This window comes from Podarcis erhardii (assembly GCF_964252035.2).
Source record: "Podarcis erhardii genome assembly, chromosome: 13".
Taxonomy (NCBI): Eukaryota; Metazoa; Chordata; class Lepidosauria; order Squamata; family Lacertidae; genus Podarcis; species Podarcis erhardii.
This window is the reverse complement of record NC_138502.1, coordinates 33,908,095-33,929,590: the sequence shown is the minus strand read 5'-3', so window position 1 is coordinate 33,929,590 and position 21,496 is coordinate 33,908,095. Positions and strand designations below refer to the sequence as shown.

The 21,496-nt window shown below is 46.1% G+C and overlaps 1 protein-coding gene across 1 annotated transcript; it reads left to right on the top strand.

Moving 5' to 3' along the window:
* The first annotated feature begins 655 nt into the window (after positions 1 to 655).
* DLX3 (distal-less homeobox 3) lies at positions 656 to 20,722 on the top strand. The gene is made up of 3 exons (XM_081838193.1): positions 656 to 1,215; positions 4,416 to 4,606; positions 17,486 to 20,722. The coding sequence occupies exons 1-3, from the start codon at positions 885 to 887 to the stop codon at positions 17,864 to 17,866; spliced, it is 903 nt and encodes a 300-aa protein (XP_081694319.1). The 5' UTR covers positions 656 to 884; the 3' UTR covers positions 17,867 to 20,722.
* The last annotated feature ends 774 nt before the right edge of the window (positions 20,723 to 21,496 follow it).

The window sequence follows — 21,496 nt, the reverse complement described above, 5'->3', positions numbered from 1 at the left end:
CGGTTTCCAACCACCTCAGACTGTAATGCCGGCAACGGTTTGTGAAGTGCTTTAAAAACAGATAAAGAATGCTCTGTGCATCATTTAAACAAAAACCCGTAGAATTTGAGTGCACCTCCGCCATTCCAGCTGCAATGGGACAGATGGAGGCCACATGCAGACCCCCCAAAATCAGGCCCAGCGCCACCCAAACACACTTTTCCATAGGTGAACAGAACAGAACAAACGCAGAACAGGTCTGCCTCTCTCCCCATCCCAACGGATGCACCTCTTTATAAGACAGTTAATCCCTCCCACAGTCAAGGGGGGAGATATAGGGAGAGCCACCCTGGGGCTTTTTGTGTGGGGGAGGTATCCATCTCCTCTCCAAAGGTGTTATATATGTGTGTGTGTGCACGCGTGCTCCTAAGAGGCATGTATATGTAAATGTGTGTGTGTATGTGTGCTTCGAAGGGGTTGCATTTGTTTTCTCCTTCGCTCCCTTTTTAATTTATTTTTTTTAAAGTATGGAGAGATGGAAAGAAAGAAAAGGCAAAGAGAGAAGGGAGGGGGGGAAAGAGTCTGTTTTGCCTGCAAGGCAATATTTCTGGAGCCAATCGGAATGCAGTATCCACCCTTCCCTACTCCCTAATTAAAGGGTTTAAGCAAGCTGGCTGGGTTGGATTTCTTACACATTTTCCCTGGAGGAGGGCTGGAACAGCAGCAGCAATTACTGCAGCAATGACTGATTAAGCCTACTCAGGAGGAGGAGGAAGAAGAGGAGGAGATCTGCCCCAAACCCTACAAGCAAGCCTTGCACACTTTTATTTTTAGGGGTGGGTGGGTTTGGTTTCTTTTTGCCCAACTTGGTGGACCTTTGCAACGCCAGCGTGGACCTTCTCACCATGAGTGGATCCTTTGATAAGAAGATCACCAGTATTTTGACGGACATCTCCAGCTCACTGAGTTGCCATGTGGCCACCAAGGACTCCCCTACGCTCCCCGAGTCGTCCATCACGGATCTGGGTTACTACAGCACCCCACATAACCAGCACGAGTATTATCCCAGCCAAACGTACACCCAGCCGATGAACCATTATGCGTACCACCCCCAATTTAACCTCAATGGGATTGGGGGTGCTGGGACGTACTCCCCGAAATCTGATTACCCCTACAGCACTTCCTACAGGCCGTATGGATCTTTCCGGGATCAGCCATTGCCCAGTCAAGAAACAGGTAAGGAGAATATTTACGTTCCCAGCGAGTGAAGTCAAGGGTATGAGAAGCTCTCTCTCTCTCTCTCTCTCTCTGTGTGTGTGTGTGTGTGTGTGTGTTTGTGTGTGTGTGTGTTAGTGACACTACGTATTGAGAAAGGGGAGTTTTAGGGTTCAGAGAGGTTAAGACTTTCCTAGAAAGTGGAATCACTTTCCCCCCCCCATTCTCTTGGAAGATATTCTTAGTTATGGACAGTGGTGTAGCGTGGGTTGTCAGCACCCGGGGCAAGGCAAGTAATTTGCGCCCCCTAACCCGTGGATTTGCACCCCCTAACCCTAACCCCCAGATGTTGCGCCCGGTGCGGCCGGGCCCCCCTGCACCCCCCATGCTACGCCACTGCTTATGGAAGAGGGGAAGAGGAGGAGGATATACTTTGGTAATATCTTCTGAGAAAGGTATTACGACTGAACAGGAAAACTGGACACGGGGAACGTCTATTTTGCTCTGTCGCACTAGACAACAAGTTCACTTTCTGGAGGGGTCCATCAGCCCCACTTGAATCAGAAACATGAACTTCTAGGATGAGGCTAAATCAGTGCCTTCAATCCACAAACATTCACTTCAGGGCTTGCTGCTGTTAGACGTTTCTGCATCTCTTGAACCAGATTGCTAGTCCCGTCCATAAAGTTATCCTGCAATATTAAAAGACTGAAACAGGGCTTCCAGTTCTGTGATCCCATTCAGAAGCACAACTCTGGCCAGTGGCAAGTTAGAGGCGACAACAGCCTAGCCAAGGGGGCTCCTGCCCTGTCCCTCCTTATTCCCTTGCCATTTGCCACATTCAGACTCTGCCATAAAAGATGTAATACGAAGAATTCATTGCAGGCTTTATTCTGGCATGAAATAGCAAAGTCACTGATGGAGGTCTTCGCGTTATACAACTTTTTTCCTGGTCAAAAGGGGATTCAGAGCGGTGGTGGACTATCTTCTCTCAGTTCAAGAAAGAGGGGAGAAAAATATCTGAAGGCGGCTTTCCCCTCTTAGATCAATAAAATCTCTTCAGTGTACTTAAGAGAAACAAGTTTAGGAATACCCAACAGTATACCGTAACTTCGTAACCCAGTCTACATAAAAAATTATTATGAACTGGTCAGTGACTTTTGATTGCTGTCTCTTCTTATGTAAACTACAAGTGACTTTTACAACAATATCACAATGGCTTCTTTTGTTCAAGTGAGGGTTTGATATTTTGTACATCCCCCCGCCATGCTGATTCTGTGACTTTTCGAAGGCAAAAAGAATATCCCGCTCCCCCAACATGCACACTTAAAAAATAAACACCACTATTTTGTCCTGTGACCGTCTCTTCCAAGTTTATACATATTTATTTTCTGTGAGTGTACGAACAGGTGTGCAGAATTTGCTGGGCTTCTCTCCCCCTCCTCTCCAAAACTTTTTATTTGAGATACTTTGCAACTTATGATTGGAAGAGGAGAGACGTTTGAATTGGTATCACCGATTAAAACGTAGGAAATAAAGTGGAAAGTTTAAGAAGCAAAAGATGCCAGCAAGAAGGCAATATGTTTCTTTTATTAAAAATAAAAATAAATAAAAATAAAAGCTCCATGGAAAATAGTAGTTCTTGTTTCCAAGTACATGGGTTTAGGATGGAGGTGTGTAAAGGTGAGAAAAGTCTCTGTCAACAAAAATGAGCATGCCGATTTTCTAAGTGAAGCAGGCTAGAGATGCTGGCTGTCCGTTTGAGGCCTAATTCACGCCCTCACTCCCCACAAATATTTCAGGAAGGGAACATGGGGGCTGTGTGGTTCCGACTGTCCCCACGTAACCGGACAATGCTTCCTGCCAGGGAGAAAAAATATCCATGGATACACGAGTGAGACTGAGAAATGGAGACAGTTTTAGAAAGGCAAACTGGGAAGGACATGGAGGAGGAGGAGGCAGGTTTTGCGAGCCAGGAGGTTTGAAGCAGAGCAAAGCCGGCTAGGCCAAAGTCCAGCCATGTTCAGCCCTGGAAATGCTAAAAACATCAGGTGAAAAAGTGAAGAAACTGAGACTAGAACAGAGGGAGAAAGGGAAATCTGAATACAGAAACCCAAGCAGCGATCAAATCACCAGAGTCGAGCCGAGCGAAGGAAAAATTGAAAACGAGAAAAATATCGGGCAAGGGAAGAGAAAGAAAAGTGCTAAAACCATGGGAAGTTCGATTATTTTCTGAAATCTTATCAGTGCAATCTCTTCTGCTTCCACTGAATAGGATGGTACAGACTCCCAGAAGACTGGGCAGGAGAAGGGTCTTTTTCAATATTTGTGGGTAAAGTTGATTCTGTCTCATGACAATAAAGCAACAGTTGGCTCGAAGCAACCTCTGCGGTACAGACTCCAGAGAGGTGAATTGACTGGTTAAAACCAAGTGTACAATATGCCGTACCCAATGCCAGACCTGCTCAGAGTAAACCCATTGAAATGAATTGACAGGGCGAAATTGGAATGCATGATTCCTATGGGTCGACTTTGAGTGAAACTCAGGTTGGATGCAACCCTATATCTTCGCTTCCCATAGCATGCTCCAGATACCCCATTTAAACCACACATCATTTCCCCGATCTAGCCCTAAAATATGGAGTTTATGAAGCTTTGTTGATGGAGAACTGGGTAGGGTTGGGGGGAATGGATGATGGGGGTACCATGTCTATGGCGGCGTTATATCAGGCCACATAGGGTTGTGTGATGGGTCTTTGACATCAGAGGTCAGTTTTCTAATTTTCATGTTTTCTGCACCCCTGGGAACCAGTGGAGGGGAGTTAGATGCTTTCGTGGTGTACAGAAGTCGGGCGGGTTCTTGGGGGCAAATTAAGAGTTTTGGGGAGCAGCCCAGCAAAATAAAATAGTCTCCAGAGGAGATCACAGTTATCCTGCCCTTCTGTTAAGCCGCCATTCTCAAAGGGCTGATCTTTGCCCTCCTAGAGAAATGCACGTTGTTCTCTGCAGCCAGGCTTTCATTCATTCTCTTTTCCAGCAGAGACCGAGAACTTGGAGCCTTCTGCGGAAAGGCAGCTTGCCTCTCCAAAAGTATAAAAAGCAAACTCCTTTCCCGCAACTCCTTTTCCAGTTCCGATCCAGCAACTCGCTGTGGTTTTATTTATTTTTGCGCTCTGATGTATTTCTTCCTCTGCCTTTCCTCCCTCTGCCCCTTTCTGCAGTCTCAGTGAAGGAAGAACCCGAGCCAGAAGTGCGGATGGTCAACGGGAAGCCCAAAAAGATCCGAAAGCCGCGCACGATCTACTCGAGTTACCAGCTGGCTGCCTTGCAGAGGAGATTCCAAAAGGCGCAGTACCTGGCGCTGCCAGAGAGGGCAGAGTTGGCCGCGCAGCTTGGACTGACCCAGACTCAGGTAGAAACAAGCACACATTGGAAAAAAGAACATCCTGGTCTGTTTAGCTTTCCGACTCTGTTTAGGGAAACGGGAGCGAGAGAGGGACATGTGCGTGGAACTCCAGCAAAATCTCAGGAAGCTGCTGGATTTCAGTGGCCCTAGATGGTTGGGAGATCCCCAGCAGGAGTTTCACAGCTCTGGAATAAAATAGCTTAGGACAGTAAGAGAAAAAATAGTTTCAGGTGTTTGGATGTTTGATCTTTCTTCTCGATTTCCCAATTGCTTTGGGACTTCCAGCTGTTGGAATCCCAGACCATTACAGTGGTACCTCGGGTTAAGTACTTAATTCGTTCCGGAGGTCCGTTCTTAACCTGGAACTGTTCTTAACCTGAAGCACCACTTTAGCTAATGGGGCCTCCCGCTGCTGCCGCGCTGCTGGAGCACGATTTCTGTTCTCATCCTGAAGTAAAGTTCTTAACCCGAGGTACTATTTCTGGGTTAGCGGAGTCCGTAACCTGAAGCGTATGTAACCCGAGGTACCACTGTACTACAAAAGTGGAGTCCTGCAGCTGAAAATCTGATGATACGTGTCAAATCCTTATGTGAAATTCAACCCCCCGGCTGTATTTTCCTTCACCCCCTCCCCACTCCTCTAGGCACTGCATGCAGGTTTCCCCCCATCTGCCGCTTTGACCTCATTTTCCTCAGCCCCTCCAGTTCCTAGCCATTTGTGAGGGTGTTTTGTTTTGGGGTGTGTGGGGGTTTTTTTAACCCACACAGCCAATATTTCACTTCTCTCTCTCGGCAGCTGTGCGGAATGCCAGCATTCCACACGACCAGCCTTTTCAACCTCTGCAGTTAGAATGTTTTTGCGCATTCCGTGTCATCGCAGCAAAAAGTTTTGGGGTGGAGGGAATCGCAGAGAAGAGGGGTCTGGGTTTTTATGCCGCTGCGCAAGGCGACATATGTCGGTGTCTCTTTGATGTGAGCAGTAGCTCTGATAACATGGGAATCATGTGTTGGCATCGGCTTAGACAATACTGACAGGTTTGGAGCAATGGGCCGCAGCACGGAAGGGAAGGAGTCAAGTCTCCATCGCTCCTCCACTGTCTCAGGCCTACTCATTCGTCTCTGGCTGGGGCTCAGTGATCCAGAGCGGAATGCTGACTGCCCTGAGAGGCGGCGGCGGTGGCAGGAAACACGTAGGTGTGGCGATGCAACTCCTGTGTTTTGGCAGAGTCCCTTTCTTCCTCCTGAGGCCAAGGGAGGCTCAGCTGAGAGGTGCTGATGGGTAACTGCGAGGAGGAAGTTGACCAAGTTTGGAAAACAACTCCTTGCTAGCCTCTGGAGGAGGTGTGGGGAACTTGTGGCACTTCGTGTGTTGCTGGACTTGCAGTTCCCAGCAGCCCTAGCCAGCACAACCAATGGGCAGGGATGATGGGGCTTGTTAGTTCTGAAACATCTGGAAAGCCACAGGTCCCCCACATCGGCTGAACACAAGCAGCTGGTGGACCAACTAGCGACTGCATATCGGGGTTGACAGTTGTTGGGTGACAGAAGGCGCCATGTCCTAAGTAGGATGGCTTGCCTGTGTCTTTTGCGTACTGTTGTTAAAGACACAAAATATTTGCCTCCCATGCTCCTCCACACAAACAGCATACCCTCCAATAGTTCTCTGATGGAAATAGGGACATCTTATTCCATACCCTCCGACATTTCTCTGATGAAAATAGAGATGTCTTATTCCATACCCTCTGACATTTCTCTGATAAAAATAGGGACGTCTTATTCCATACCCTCCGACATTTCTCTGATAAAAATAGGGACGTCTTATTCCATACCCTCCAACATTTCTCTGATGAAAATAGGGACGTTTTATTCCATACCCTCCAACATTTCTCTGATGAAAATAGGAGCGTCTTATTCCATACCCTCCAACATTTCTCCATGAAAATATGGACGTTCTAAGGGGAAAGCGGAACATTCTGGGATCAAATCAGAAACCAGGACGGCTTTCATAAATCCGGGACTGTCCCTGGAAAATGGGGACACTTGGAGGGTCTGATCAGACTCGTAAGCTGCCTTGTTGTTATTCCCATTTTACAGGATTGAGGGAGGAGGGAGCTAAGGTTAAGAAAGAGCTACTCCCGCAAGGCTGCTCCAAGTGTGACTGAGCTGAGGATGGATCTACCAGAATCTCAGCCCACCAAACTATCTAGTAGTAGGCCATGGGAACAGCTGAGCAGATCTTATTCAAGGCAAACTCTCCTTGGCTAACAAAAAAACTGAAAGAAAGGAAGAGAGAAATGTTGGCGGCATTATACTGCAGCATCTGATTTCCTCCATTTGAGCTGTGTCCCGTCCCCACCCCCCCCTATTTTTTTCCTGCCCCTCTGCATAATTACTTTGGCCCTAGCAAAACATGCGTTGTGGGTCAGGCTGCAGGGCTGGAGCCTTGGGCAGTAATCCTGACTACACTTACTCCTGAGTAGACATCCTTAGGATTGCACTCTTAATCTGGGAATCAGTCCCATCGAATCCAGCAGGACTTAACTTACATGAATAGGGTCAGGCTGTGAATATTTCTCCTTTTCTTGGAATTTTGCCCATACAGTTTAAAGCACTGGGAAGGTGTGTGTACCTGTATGTCATTTTTTTTAGACTGCCGATAACCATCTGTTTCCTTGGGCAAATGGTGGCTGCAGCTTTCAAGGGGGAGGGAGGACAAAAAAGAAGAAAAAGACTTTTGAAACATCTAAACCAGATGAAAAAAGCCCAGCACTAACTGATTTCAATCCTACACATGCTTACCGGGGAGGAAAGGGCATTTGAACTCAGCCCAGACTTCTTTCTTAGAAGACCTGTGTAGGGTTGCTCTGTAAGACCCACTGAATAGAGGGAGATTTCCATCAAAAGGATTTGTACTGTCAGTTGAAATCTCAGCTAAGAGTCATCTGTGGAGGACCAAAGCAGAGATCACATTTCCTGCAGTGTTAACTGCAGCAGTGTGTGTGTCTCTCAAATCAAATACAGAAACTTTATGATACCTCTGTCTTTTGTTTTTGGCAGTGGAACAGGGATAGTATTTTGATCAGGAAAATAGTGCGCTCAAAAGGCTTAACCTCCCGCGCTGTGCCATAATTTCAGTTCTAATCGGCGAAGGGCTCATCGCTTGCTATAAGCATTTTCTTTTAAATGTAGACAATCCTATTTCCGGTTCCCCAAGTGATACCTGAGTTACCTGGGCAGGGCTATCCCCATCCTCCGATGCTTTTGGATGAATTTGGCAAGTTTCCTGAGCAACGGAAGCTTCTCCGCCTGTCTTTGCTTAAATGGGATGTTTGGAGGCCAAAAAGTCTCTGGGTGCTTCCAGAAGCTTGCTATTTTGGGGTGGGATTCAATCACAAGCACCAGCCGGTTTAGGTTGCACAATTATAATTGGCTGGGAAGTCTTGCGCAACAAGCCTTCCCCCCTCCTAAATTGGACTCTTTGCGATACGCGATGGGAAATTGTGCTGCAAAGTGCAGGGTAACATTTGCTTTGCTTTGATCCAGCAGCATCTGGCCTCCCTGCAAGCAAATCAGCATGAATCTGCAATAAAATAAATCTGGTTTTTAAGACAACTATGGCAAGTAGCGGGGTTAGGCCATCTGTCTCTTAGGCATGACAGGAGGCCAGATTGTACCATCTTAAAGGACTTTTGACACCCCTTCTTAGCCTTTAATGTGACTTTTAAGGAGCTTGGATGGGAACAGTGATGGAGAGTTGGTAAGGATATTATGGGGTTAGACTTTAATAGCATTTGGGTTCCTTCTGATACAATGATGCAGAATACTAAATAAAGCAATATTGGCAAGTACTGCTTCACAACATTTGGGAGATGAAATCAGTGCAGGGACATGTTTGCCTAGATGTCAAGGTTTAACTGTACAATTCTGGCTTCTTGTTCGATTTTCCCAGTATAAAACTCATCAGAAAGGTTTTAAGTTGAGTCTGGAACCTATTGCCATTAGGACCAGGCTGCCTTTAAGCATGTGCAGAGTGCCTTCCTTTCACCACTTACTTTCCCACTAGCGTCTCTTCATATACCTGGCAGGGGTTTCGTGTCAGAGTTCTGGATTCGAACTCTGCCCGTGAAATTAATTGCTGTCTGAAAATCAGAAACAGGCCCGGTGGCATTTGGCTGCGTCGAAACCTAAGTTAAAACCCCAAAGCTGGAAGATTGCTTAAACTTAGCTCTCAGGCCTTATCTGGTAGACATTTTATTGCAAGTTAAACTCAGTCGGCTATTCCTGTGAAACTTAACCATGCAAATCTACACGAGAAGGTTGTTTCACTGTGTTCAGTGGGCCTCACTCCCAGCCAGTAAAGGCCCATCCATTCCTCAGCTTAGTGTGGATTGCAAAGCCCGCCTAAACCCATTGAGCTCAGTGGGTCTTACTTCTGAGTAGGCAATATAGCCAGGTGCCAGATGTTAAAAAAGGGGAGGCAGGGCTCCTGCGCCTTTAATTGTTATGCAGAAGAGGGAATTTCAGCAGGTGTAGCTTGGTATGCAAAATCCAGCTGCTGAAATTCCTCCTTCAACGCCACTATTAAAAATGCAGGGGTTGCATCATGATGTACAGTGAGCAGATAACCACAGACCTGCTTTGTATTGTTTAGAAGATGGATGGATTGCCTGCCCTTTAAAGCACATGGAGATAAAAGTTTTACGTATTGCAAAGTTGCAGAACTGCTCACAGAAGGCTCATATCATTGTTCAGCTCTCACTCTCTCACTCTCATATATATATATATATATATATATATATATATATATATATTATATAGCAAACTGCCTGGAAACTTTGCTAGGCCCTCTCCAGTAGGACGTCCGATGCCAGAAGCAATTTGACTCAATTACTCCAGCTGCAATTTGGGGAGGCAGAGGCATGAGGACATAATAGCAGTCATGCAACTTCCGCTGTTTACGCCAAGCTCTGGTTAGAAGGCGGTGGCTATCTAGGCAAGGAGGAGTAGGGTGACTTGAAGAGTCGCTGACCTCTTATCTGGTACAACCACAGAGATGGGTTTGGAGCAGTCCTTCTCGTCTCCAGCGCCAATCAAGGCTCAGAACCAGAATCTTTCCAAGCCCAGGGTTCCGTTTCAAAACTTGTACAGTAAAGATCAGGCATAGGCAAACTCCGGCCCTCCAGATGTTTTGGAACTACAATTCCCATCATCCCCTAGCTAACAGGACCAGTGGTCAGGGATGATGGGAATTGTAGTCTCAAAACATCTGGAGAGCCGGAGTTTGCGTATGCCTGGTAAAAGATAAAGGCATGGTGCCATAGAGTTGTGTAGAAGCCTCATGGCCTATCTCAGGGGTGGCCAACTCCCAACTCTCTGCGATCTACTTACGGAATTAAAAACTGGCAGTGATCTACCCCCTTTTGGGGGGGGGGGTTCAGGTCAACGTTGTTGAGCTTTTTTATGGAGGAGCCCTGTTTTTTAAGGGGGGGGGGGAGAAGAACCAACAAATCGCTGGGGAAACAAACAGCCTCACTGAGTAAACTCCATCTTCCGTTCTGCAGATCGTGCAACAATGGAGGACAGGGCGAGGGGGCGGGGCAGGATTCGATTTTACCAATGCTAAGGAAAGGGACCCAGCGATTGACCGTGATCTACCAAGACCTTCCAGGATCACGATCGACCTGTTGGACATCCCTGGTCTATCTGATCCAGCTCCCTGCTTGGTGATGTATATCACCTGCTCAGATCCCCATTGCTGGCTTTCTAAAAAGCCTCTGCGAAAAGTTCTCCAGTGGAAGACCCGCACCAAACATTTGAAGCTTCCCCCAAAGAATTGTAGCTCAGCCAGGGGTAAACTACAGTTCCCATGATTCTTTTTTTTTGGAGGGGTGCTTTGTTGAAGATGTGTGGTTGCTCACAAATGCTCTCACATGCAATTGGAGATTGCCCTCAGCTCCTCTTCCCAGCATAACCTGCTTCTCAAAGGCTTTACCTGGGTGATGATGGAAAGGACATGATCCAGCTACCCTTGAAAAGCATCCACAAGAAAGTTTACCCATGCTTAGAATTAGCTGTGCTAAAATAGCTCAGCAAAAAGCAAAGATTCAAAGGATTCTTTACCGCACAAAACCTTATGTGGGCAGGATCCCACCCCCACCCCCCGTCACACATACAGATGGTTCCCTAGGATTGAAAGCAAGGATTTATTTTGTGGGAGAGACGAGCTTGGCTGAGCTGAAACTGAATTTCCTCGTGGATTTAAGCTGGTGAAGATTTTGTTTTGTTTTATTACGGGATCTAAAATCTTGAGACTGAAAAATGTTAGGGGCATAGTGTTAATTCGTCTTCTTCAACAGGATAAACTTCCTTGAGGAAGAAGAAGTGTAATTGGAACAGCATGTATAATTAGAAATGTGGTATAAAAAAATAATTTAAAATTGTGAGAATAGTATAAACCAGAGGTGGTTCACTAGATGTTGTCGAGCTACAACTCACATCATGCCAAAGTCCTGGTCAGGCCAGCTGGGGCTGATGGGTCCTGGAGTCCAACAACATCTTCAGGGTAATAATTTCCCCACCCTTGATTGATATACAATATATAAATTAGATTTGTATTTGGCTTTATGATGATTTAAAAAATTCTCTGTATGGTTTAAGCAGAGATTGGATGGCCTTCTGTCATGGATGCTTTAGTGGGGACTCCTGTGTTGCAGGGCGTTGGACAAGATGACTTGATTTATTTTAATCTACACTGCTTTACCTTTACCTAAGCGGTATATAAGGGCCTTAAATAAGTAAATAAAAATATTCTCCCAACTCCATCCCCCCTTTAGTGCATTACCAGTTACAGCTGCTGTTCCACACCCTAGCCTTGACATTTTGAGTCTCAAGATCTTAGTTCCTTCAAAATCTTTTTTTTTTTAAGAAAACTTTCGTCTTTAAATTCACGAGCATCAATGCCGAATTCCTGCAAGTCTCCTCCGGCCGGCCATCTTGGTTTCCTCTGCTTCATCCCTCCCACCTTCGGACACGAAGCCTTGAATGTTCATTTCCTCCTCACTTAGACTATCCCTGTTAAGCAGGTCAGTCAGGGAGAAGAAGCGAAGATGGAACGCAAGGTTGGCCAAGCACTTTGATGACAGCAAAGCTTCTCCCTCTGCTCCCTCTCTTTTAAAAGGTCGGCCTTCTTAATTGCCGCGATCTAAATAAGGCAGCAAGCTGGCGTGCTTCTGAGCTGCCCGATACCGCCAAGAAAGATGTGGCGATGTAGCACGCTCATGGCCACCTGAGAAGGCTCACCCTTGTCCCCAGTAAAATGTTCTCAGGGCACATGTTGTGGGTGGGGTGACACTGACACAGCCTCATGGTGATCAGGTGACTCCCCGGGGTCACACATTGATTAGTGACCCCCTTTCCCCCCTAATTTGGTGCAACATAGCAGTTGGCTCACCCCCCTGAGTTGCCTAGAGCTCTTTGCCGTTTTGCTCACTGGTAGCCATGTGATGATCGAGACAGGAATTTCCCCCAAGGTCCTGTTGGCTAGGCTGGTGTTTATTTGTCTCCTGCAGGAGGGCGCTTGGCTTGGCTCGCTTGCCTGAGTCATCTGAAACTCCTTGCTTAGAGTGTACCTGTTGTTTGCTCAAGAGACACACTGGGTGGCCAGGTTGGGATGAGCTTGGAGGCTTGTACAAGGTCCCTTGCCATTCCATGATCGTAAAATATTCCGCGTCATTACTAAGGCTGCATATGCACATTTAAATAACATTCCCCCTCACAAGAATCCTTGGAACTGTAGTTAAGGGGGCTGATAAACTACAGTTCCCATTATTCTTTAGGGCAGGGGCCATATTTTAGGGCAGAAGGCCATATTTGATGAAGTGAACATGCGTGGGGGCTGACTGAAGTTGCTGAGCTTTTTTTCTTAGGATTTGACCCCAATAAATGAGGCCCACAAGGTGGACTCCTGCTTTAGGGGGGGTGGAAATGTGAACCTGTGGCCCTCCAGTTGTTGTTGGACTAGCTCAGTTGGCTACAGCGTGGTGCTGATAACGCCAAGGTTGCAGGTTCGATCCCTGCATTCCTGCACCACAAGGGGTTAGACCAGATCAATCAATCAGTTTTATTGTTTGTAGCCAATACAGTCAAACCTCGGTTTTCGATCGTCTCTGTTGCTGAACGTTTCGGCTCCTGGATGTCAAAAACCCAGAAGTAAGTGTTACGTTTTTTGGAAGCCAAACATCCGACGCGGCAGACAAGCGGCTTCCAATTGGCTCTTCTGATTGTAAGAGCCAATTGGAAGCTGCGCCTCAGAAATCGAACGTTTTGGATGTCGAACGTCCTTCCGGAACGGATTACGTTCGACTTCTGAGGTACCACTGTACGATAGGAGCACAAATCGCACAGCTGCAAAACAGAAAAACCTTAGACCAGATGAGCCTCAGGGTCCCTCAAACGCTATGATTCTATAATCCTATAACTCCTATCGTTTATTTCATTTCATGAAATTCATACACAGCTTCCTGCTAAAAAGCATCAAAGTGGTTTACGAAAAGGTCAAACAATAAAATTTAGGGGGGGGGAACACAACCCTACTTTAAAGCATTCAAAAGTTAAAATACTAAAACAGATTAAAATTACCCCAACGTTCTAAGCATCTGGGTAGACACGTCTAAACAAAAATGTCTTTATGAATGACTTTATGAATGAAAAGATGATAGTGAAGGCACCTCCTTAATGTCAACAGGCAGGGAGTTTCAAAGTTCACCTGGGTTGGGAATTGGGGTCTACTGGCATCCGGAGGGCCGGAGGTTCACCCTGTAATAGATATCTCACCAAATGAGCTCTGTAGCTGAAAGCCCAGGATCCCTTCCCCAAAATGAATGCATCCGTTCTTCTTGTTTTGCTTGAGATGTCACTAGGATTTATAGGTTGGGTGTTTCTGACCTCCTTACGAGGCTGAACAGTGTTTGTTGTCCAAAAGTGTGCAGAGGCTGGGAGAGGACCTGATGGGTGTGCTTGATTGTTTTAGGAAGCTCTTCAGAGCTAAGGTGCTCTGAAATGAAGAAGGTGCCATCACTGATAGATTCACAGTGCTTCCAAGACAGAAGGCTTAATTTGCAAATGGGACACTGAGATAACAGGTTTTTGGCAACAATCTTCTTCTTCTTCTTCTTCTTCTTCTTCTTCTTCTTCTTCTTCTTCTTCTTCTTCTTCTTCCTCCTCCTCCTCCTCCTCCTCCTCTTCTTCTTCTTCTTCTTCTTCTTCTTCTTCTTCTTCTTCTTCCTCCTCCTCCTCCTCCTCTTCTTCTTCTTCTTCTTCTTCTTCTTCTTCTTCTTCTTCTTCTTCTTCCTCCTCCTCCTCCTCCTCTTCTTCTTCTTCTTCTTCTTCTTCTTCTTCTTCTTCTTCTTCTTCTTCTTCTTCTTCCTCCTCCTCCTCCTCCTCCTCCTCTTCTTCTTCTTCTTCTTCTTCTTCTTCTTCTTCTTCCTCCTCCTCCTCCTCCTCCTCCTCTTCTTCTTCTTCTTCTTCTTCTTCTTCTTCTTCTTCTTCTTCTTCTTCTTCTTCTTCCTCCTCCTCCTCCTCCTCCTCCTCCTCCTCTTCTTCTTCTTCTTCTTCTTCTTCTTCTTCTTCTTCTTCCTCCTCCTCCTCCTCCTCCTCCTCCTCCTCTTCTTCTTCTTCTTCTTCTTCTTCTTCTTCTTCTTCTTCTAACCTGAATGGATTTTCCCCCAAAGAGCAAATCTGACCAAGTTGGCCGAGGGGCGGGGAGAATACAGGCTGGCATTTTGATGCTAATGGTGTTAGGTGGACCCTGCAAAAATAAAAAACTTTCACACATGAGGAGCACCCATCCTAAACACAACTGTTCTGAACTGCTTTTAGTGGGACCTCTTCAAAGGCTTGATTTCCACACACACACACACACACACACACACACACACACACACCAGCCCCAATTGATTTTTCTTCAGACAAGAGGGGGAGCTGTTTCTTTAATCTTGGTGGATTTTGGAAATACCTCTTTGGATTGGGAAATCGAGCTGATCTGTCAGGCAGCCAAGCCATAAAGGGATATGGCTCCCCCTGCAAGAATTCTGGGGACTGTAGTTTACTTTGCACAGAGCTGTAGCACCCTTGGCGAACTACAATTCCCAGGATTCCTTTAGGGGAAACGGTGTGTGTTGTGGACATGACCCCTGGCGCTTTTCTTTCAGTTTCTGCCTTGGCATCTCCTTTTCTCCGAAAAGAGTCTAGCAATTTCTTTCTCACTTTGCCCCTTCCTTGTCGGTCCTGGACCACTAACAGTTCAGTCCTAGACATCTGCAGTCAGATAGAAGTCCCAAAATTACTTCCCACTGTATATAGGACTGCTGCCTACTTTGGAATACTGTTAAGGGGTCACGATCTGCAGTAGTGCCCTTGCTTCTCATTCATTTCAGCGGAGCTCGCAAGGGGAATGTGCTGGTGGATGGGGCCCTTTGGCCTTTGGAAAGGGCCTTTCCCATTGTGTGTGTGCTCCTTAATTACAGCCGGCTTGCACAGACTCTAATACGTAATTTCCCCTTGCCCTCTAATGCAAGCACGCGCTGTGAGAACTTTGGCTGACTTCAGGTAACGTGCTCAGTCCTTCGTGACCTTGCAATCTATCCGTTCGCGAATTAATTAATTGACAGGCAACAAATACTGAAGGCTGCAATTTGGAAGACTGGAAGATGACTTTGCTCTCAGGAACCCGTTGCCAGGTTTGCAGCGTCAGTCACCACCTTGGGGGAGAAATCTCCTTCCCTCCTCCCGCCCACAAATATGGCTATTTCCCAACCAGGCACAAAGGAGTCCTAATCTTTCCTCCTTCCTTGTTTTGACTCCCAGGAGTTTCTCTCCCTCTCTAGTCTTTCCTCCCTTACCTCTTCCTTCCCCACCTACCACCCACTTTCTTTCGCTGCTCCTCGGCTCTTTCTCCAAAGTGGGGCGCGTGTGAAGTCATCACTGCAGCCCTCAGAGCACTATCGGAAAGGCTCCAAGCCAGCTAGGCCACCCTCCCAGCCCTGCCCTAAGTTTCGTCACCTCAGTCCTCCCAGCCCAAGAGGACTTGTAAAAAAACGTTCCGAAAGAGCTTGTCACCAAGACTTCTTGAAAGATCAGTTTTGGGGGGAAAGGGCGATTGTTTTGAAAAAACGGGTAGATGTGGCACCTCTTCTAGGGAGTGTGACGTGGGAAAGCTTTGGGAAAATATATTTATTATTTCATTTCACCTTGAGTCCAAGGAGTCTAGACTACAGTTAAAGCAGGAATGGGGAGCCTGTGGCCTTGCGAAATGTTTTTAGAGGCCAACTCCCATCATCCTTGAACATTGACCATTCTGGCTGGGACCGAGTTGAGAACCCAACAACAATTGGATGGCCACAGATTTCCCCCACTCCTACTTGGAAGAGAGCCATTTCCCCCTCACTTCGTCTGAACTCTTTGACAATGTGTGGAATTTATGTTTTCTGCCTTCGTCTCAACCAGGCACTTCTGCCTGAGGACGGCTTCCTCTTGGAAACAATTTATTTCTCTGGAAACAGAAGGAGAGGTTTACATTCTCAGATCTGGAAGTCCCATCACGATTCCAGAGGTGTGTTTTACTGTGGTAATTCAAAGCATGAACTGTACACAAGTTCAGAGGCACAAATGTTGTTTCTCCACATCTTCCCAGGCTGGGATTAGGCTGGAAAAGAAATGCGTTGACTGAAAGCTGACAAGCTTTGGCTCGGGTTAAATCCTGGCTCATTATGATGGAGCAACTCTGTAGAACACTGAAGTCCCAGTTCTTCTGAGTTCTAGTTCTGGGTGTGGGGGTCTCTGCCTGGTACAGCGTGGAGCTCTTAGAAGCGTTAGTAGTTTGTAGAGCTACAACCCAGTTCCAAAATTCTATATTAAGTACACCAAGTGGGTCTTTCCAGTCCTTCTTTTCCCTCTGACATCTATTCTACACACTGTTCAGAAAACTTCCTCTCGATTGATGGGAGCTTCCATGATCATCTCTAGAACTGCAGTTGGGAAAATAAGAGTCATAGGCCACCTCTTGCCTCCTGTGCGTGAAATTGGGGCCACAGATTGGGGCCATGCCACTGAATGTGTATTTTAGATGCTGGCACATTGTCTTGGTTGAGATCCACCTTCTCTTTGGCGTTCTAAAGTTGACATGATCTGGGATAAGTGAGCACTCAACATAGGAAGATGCATTACCACAAAAGCAGACCACTGATCCATCTACCGCAGTATTGCCCACACTGATTGGCAGCGTTTCTCCAGGGTTTCGGGAAAAGGTATTTCCCAACCCAAACTTGAGAAACCAGGGGTTGAACGTGGAACATGCATGTGCTCCACCACATGGACCAAGAAGGAGTGGTATCAACTCTCTCCATTCAGGAGTCCATGGTAGGGATGTCTTCTACCTGGACCCTGAGGTCCAGCACCGAGGGCCTTCTGGCACTTCCCTCACTGAGAGAAGCCAAGTTACAGGGAACCAGGCAGAGGGCCTTCTTGGTAGTGGCACCCGCCCTGTGGAACACCCTCCCATCAGATATCAAAGAGAACAACAACTACCAGACTTTTAGAAGACATCTGAAGGCAGCCCTGTTTAGGGGAAACTTTTAATGTTTGATGCATTACTGTATTTTAATAGTTTGTTGGAAGCCGCCTAGAGTGGCTGGGGAAGCCCAGCCAGATGGGCAGGGTATAAATAAATTGTTGTTGTTGTTGTTGTTGTTGTTGTTGTTGTTGTTTCAACCCCATACCCTGATTTCAGAGCACAGAGTGCCACAGATGAAGCTCTCAGTCCTACCACACAGCTGTGAAACCTTTTCTTCTATCTTCTTTTTTCATTTTTCATTCTCTCTTTATTCTCAGGTGAAAATCTGGTTCCAGAACCGAAGGTCCAAGTTCAAGAAACTGTACAAGAATGGAGAGGTCCCCTTGGAACACAGCCCCAATAACAGTGACTCCATGGCTTGCAATTCTCCGCCATCTCCCACCCTCTGGGACAGTAACACCCACAACAACAACAACAGCAACAGCAACAGCAACAACAACAACAACCCAGCTGGCCGGAGCCAGCTCCCACAGCCGCTCTCCTATAACTCCCCACCAAGCTACCTGGAGGAGCACAGCCCCTGGTACCATCATCAGAACCTGAGCGGGCCTCACTTACAGCAAGGACCTCCGCCCACTCCTGGCTCTATGCATCACCCATCTCCAGGGCCTCCTCCCAATCCTGGAGCGGTATATTAACCTCCTTTGCCTCCTTGATGAAACCAGTGGAGCAGGAACAAAGGAATGAAGGAGACAGAGAAGGAGACAGGGAGAAACAGACAGACAGCGACAAGTCAAAACTCTTTGATGTGTTTTGCAGGACATGTACACATTCCATCCCATCTCAGGAACAACTGAGCTGCAGTAAAGGCTAAGACTTTTGAGAGACCATCTAAAAACAAGGGAAAGGGAAAGGTGGGTGGGAGGGAGGGAGAAAAGCTCATAGTCCATGTCGTATCTCAGCCAAATTGGTTTCACCCGCCCTACGTGACCAACCTCCTCAACTTCCTGCGTGGTTTATCTGTAGGCAGTTCTCCATCATCATCACCACCACCACCACCAACAGCTTCAGTCAGAAGGCTCTCTGCTTGGTTGGAGAGAAGCCCAGCGTCACACACAGCACCGCCCCAGCTTCCCGAGAAGAAAGTATACAACTGGTTTTCTTTACCTTCCTCTTGTTTTGTTGATTTGGTGTTGTTTGCTCACTTTCCCAAGCAAAGTGATTCAGAGAGGGATCTCCTTGGAGAGCTCTGAAGGATCTGGCAAGGTTTCAAAGTCCAATCAGTGTCATTTATGACAGGAACAGGATTTCTGTTGTTACTCGTCCATTCATTTGGGGAATGGGGGCAGTCTAACAAACCCCCCTCTCTCTATTCCTACATGACCTCCCAGAAATAATATCCAGCTAGAATTATTATTATTATTAATTTAAGGAACATTTAGGAGATGGTGGGGGCAAGTAAACATTGTCACAACTTTAAACACACACACGCATTTAATAAATTTAGGATGAAAGCCAATTCCTTAGAAATAGGCATGACTGTGTTATAAAACTGGGCAGCATATAGCAGGTGTGGGGAATCTTTGGCCCTCCAGATGTTGCTGAACTACAACTCCCAGCATCCCTGGGCACTGGTCATGCTTGCTGGGACTTACGGGAACTGTAGTTTGGCAACATCCGAAAGGTCAAAGGTTACCCCTCCTGGTGTGCAGTGTTAACATAGTGCTGGAGAGCTTGTGGTCAAAGAGAACAGGGGGGAAGTTCAGAGAGCTGTGATGGAAAGGACCAATTCTGATCTCACTAGTGGCTATTTCAGGTTTACTCCAGGAGCCCTCTGGATTAGGAAAGCCAAACAGGTGGGGGCTTAGACCCAGTTCTTCAACTGGGAATAAACTGAGGATAAAAATCCCAATGCAGGAAGAAAAGTTCTGATCCCAGGAACATTAGTCCAGGTTTAATATGGACCAAAATGGAGCTGGAAGGGACCGCAAGAGTCATCTATCTAGTCCAGCCCCCCACAATGCAGGAATCTTTGGCCCGTTGTGGGGCCCGAACTCTCGACTCTGAGATTAAGATTCTCATGCTCTAGCCAACTGAGCTATCCCCTGACGGAACTATTTGCCATGGGGTGTGCGTGAAAGATTCTGATCTCCTTTATGACACTGCCCATCTGCGCTACCAATTTTTTGAACTAAAGTTACGCAAGAGGGCATTCAGCTTACACAGGATTGGAAGGACAAATGTTTGGGTCCTTGCTCTACACCAGTCGGTGTTGTGGAGTGGCATGGTGGCGGGGAGGAAGGCGTGGGGAGAGGGAACCTGGCCCAAATTATCGTGGGTTATTCCATGTTTACATCAGGTTAGGAGATGGGCTGTATAACTCAGTGACACAGCACATGTCTTGTATGGGGAAAGTCCCATGGTTGAATCCTGGCACCTCCAGCTAGTGCTGGGAATCTCCCCAGTCTGAAACTCTGTTTCATGGATATGGGGAACTAGTGGTCCTCTCGATGTTGGTTGTGCTAACTGGGGTTGATGGGAGTCAGAGACAACAGCATATTGGAGAACCATCAGTTCCCCATCTCTGTTAAGGACAAAACTGATCAATGGTATAAAACTCAGTACAAAACAGCTTCTGAGTTCCTTTCAGGCTGTCATAAAAATGTCCGGATTTTTTGAAACCTTCCCCCAAAAAGCTCAATAACTTTCTTTGGGCAATATCCCTCCAAAATCTCAACTTTCCCAAAACTTTTTGTTTCTTGAAATATGGCAACCCATATAGTTCTGTGCCCACTTTCATAGGAGTTGATTTCTACTGAACTCATGTCCTTTGTTTTATTTTGGCAGACCTGTTTATTATTCTGTTCCAAGGGACCAGATTCTTGTTTCCCTTTCAGCCAAATAAAACAAACCAAAATCCCAGAAATGAAAGAGAAATCTTAACCCTTTTAGAGATGCTTCAGAATTACCCCAAGAATTAAAATTTTTGGCTTGGGAATTTATATCCCTTGACCTTCACATTAGGGTTTGTAAGGGGTTGGATGGCGGATAAATGTTTATTTTAAAAATTGAGGGAGATATTTAAAATACTTTGGGAATAATTTAAGTTATTGTTATTTTTGAAAAAGAAAGTGAAAATTTGTCTTAAGTGTTGCTCTACTTGCATCATGTTAAGCTATTGTCAGAGAGGAAAGCTTATTTTTTAAAGAAGAAAAAAAACGAATCCACCTTGGATTTTAAAAAAAACAATAAAGCTGGGGGGAGTTGTTATTTTTTAAACAAAGAGCTGCAATTTTAATAAGCATTCTCTAATGTTGTACAGTGTCAAGGTTGCTATTTATGTCGCCTTGTATAATAGATAAGGAGAGAAAGGTGGGGGGAATGTATATAGGGCTGATTTGTATAAAGCTTATTTTAAATTTTAAAAGAAGTTTCTTTTTTATCTTGGCTTGGGGGGGGGAAGAGCAAGGTGAGAACTTTGCTCGAGCTTCTTTGTGCTTCGGTAGCAAACGGAAACTTTCTCATAGAATGTCAATAAAACATTTTGAACTTCACAGAGTGGCCCTTTTGTTGTTTCTCATCTTGCAGTGTGTGTTTTGTCAATCTGGGGCTGCAAATGCCCTTGTTGGTGTTTGGCAATGCCAACAGTTCCCCCAGAATCACCTGTTCCTTTTTTAAAATTTTTAAAAATTTAAAAAATTATTTTCTTTTTTCTCATTGCAAATATAACAGACAATTTACATAACATCTCTCCCTCTCCCCCCCCCCACCCTTTGGACTTCCCTCAACTTCCATTTCTGATTTATTATCCTCATTATATTCTGCCATTTTCTACAAATATCATATGTCCCCTTTTATTACATTATTTGTTCCCTATCCAGAAAGTTGTGAATGTTTATTTAACAGAATCACCCTTTCCTCATTCTGTCAGCATACCTTAAATCTAGCAGCCTAAGCGTTGCAAGAAGAAGAAGAGTTTGGATTTGATATCCCGCCTTTCACTCCCCTTCAGGAGTCTCAAAGCGGCTAACATTCTCCTTTCCCTTCCTCCCCCACAACAAACACTCTGTGAGGTGAGTGGGGCTGAGAGACTACAAAGAAGTGTGACTAGCCCAAGGTCACCCAGCAGCTGCATGTGGAGGAGCAGAGATGCGAACCCGGTTCACCAGATTACGAGTCCACCGCTCTTAACCACTGCACCACACTGGCTCTCAGAACTGAGCTGCAATAAAAGGTTTCAAAGGTAGAATTCCAAACCTTGACTAAGTCAGAATATGTGTCATCTTGGGGGCGATCCTGCAACTGGTCCTGGTTGTTTGACATGCGCA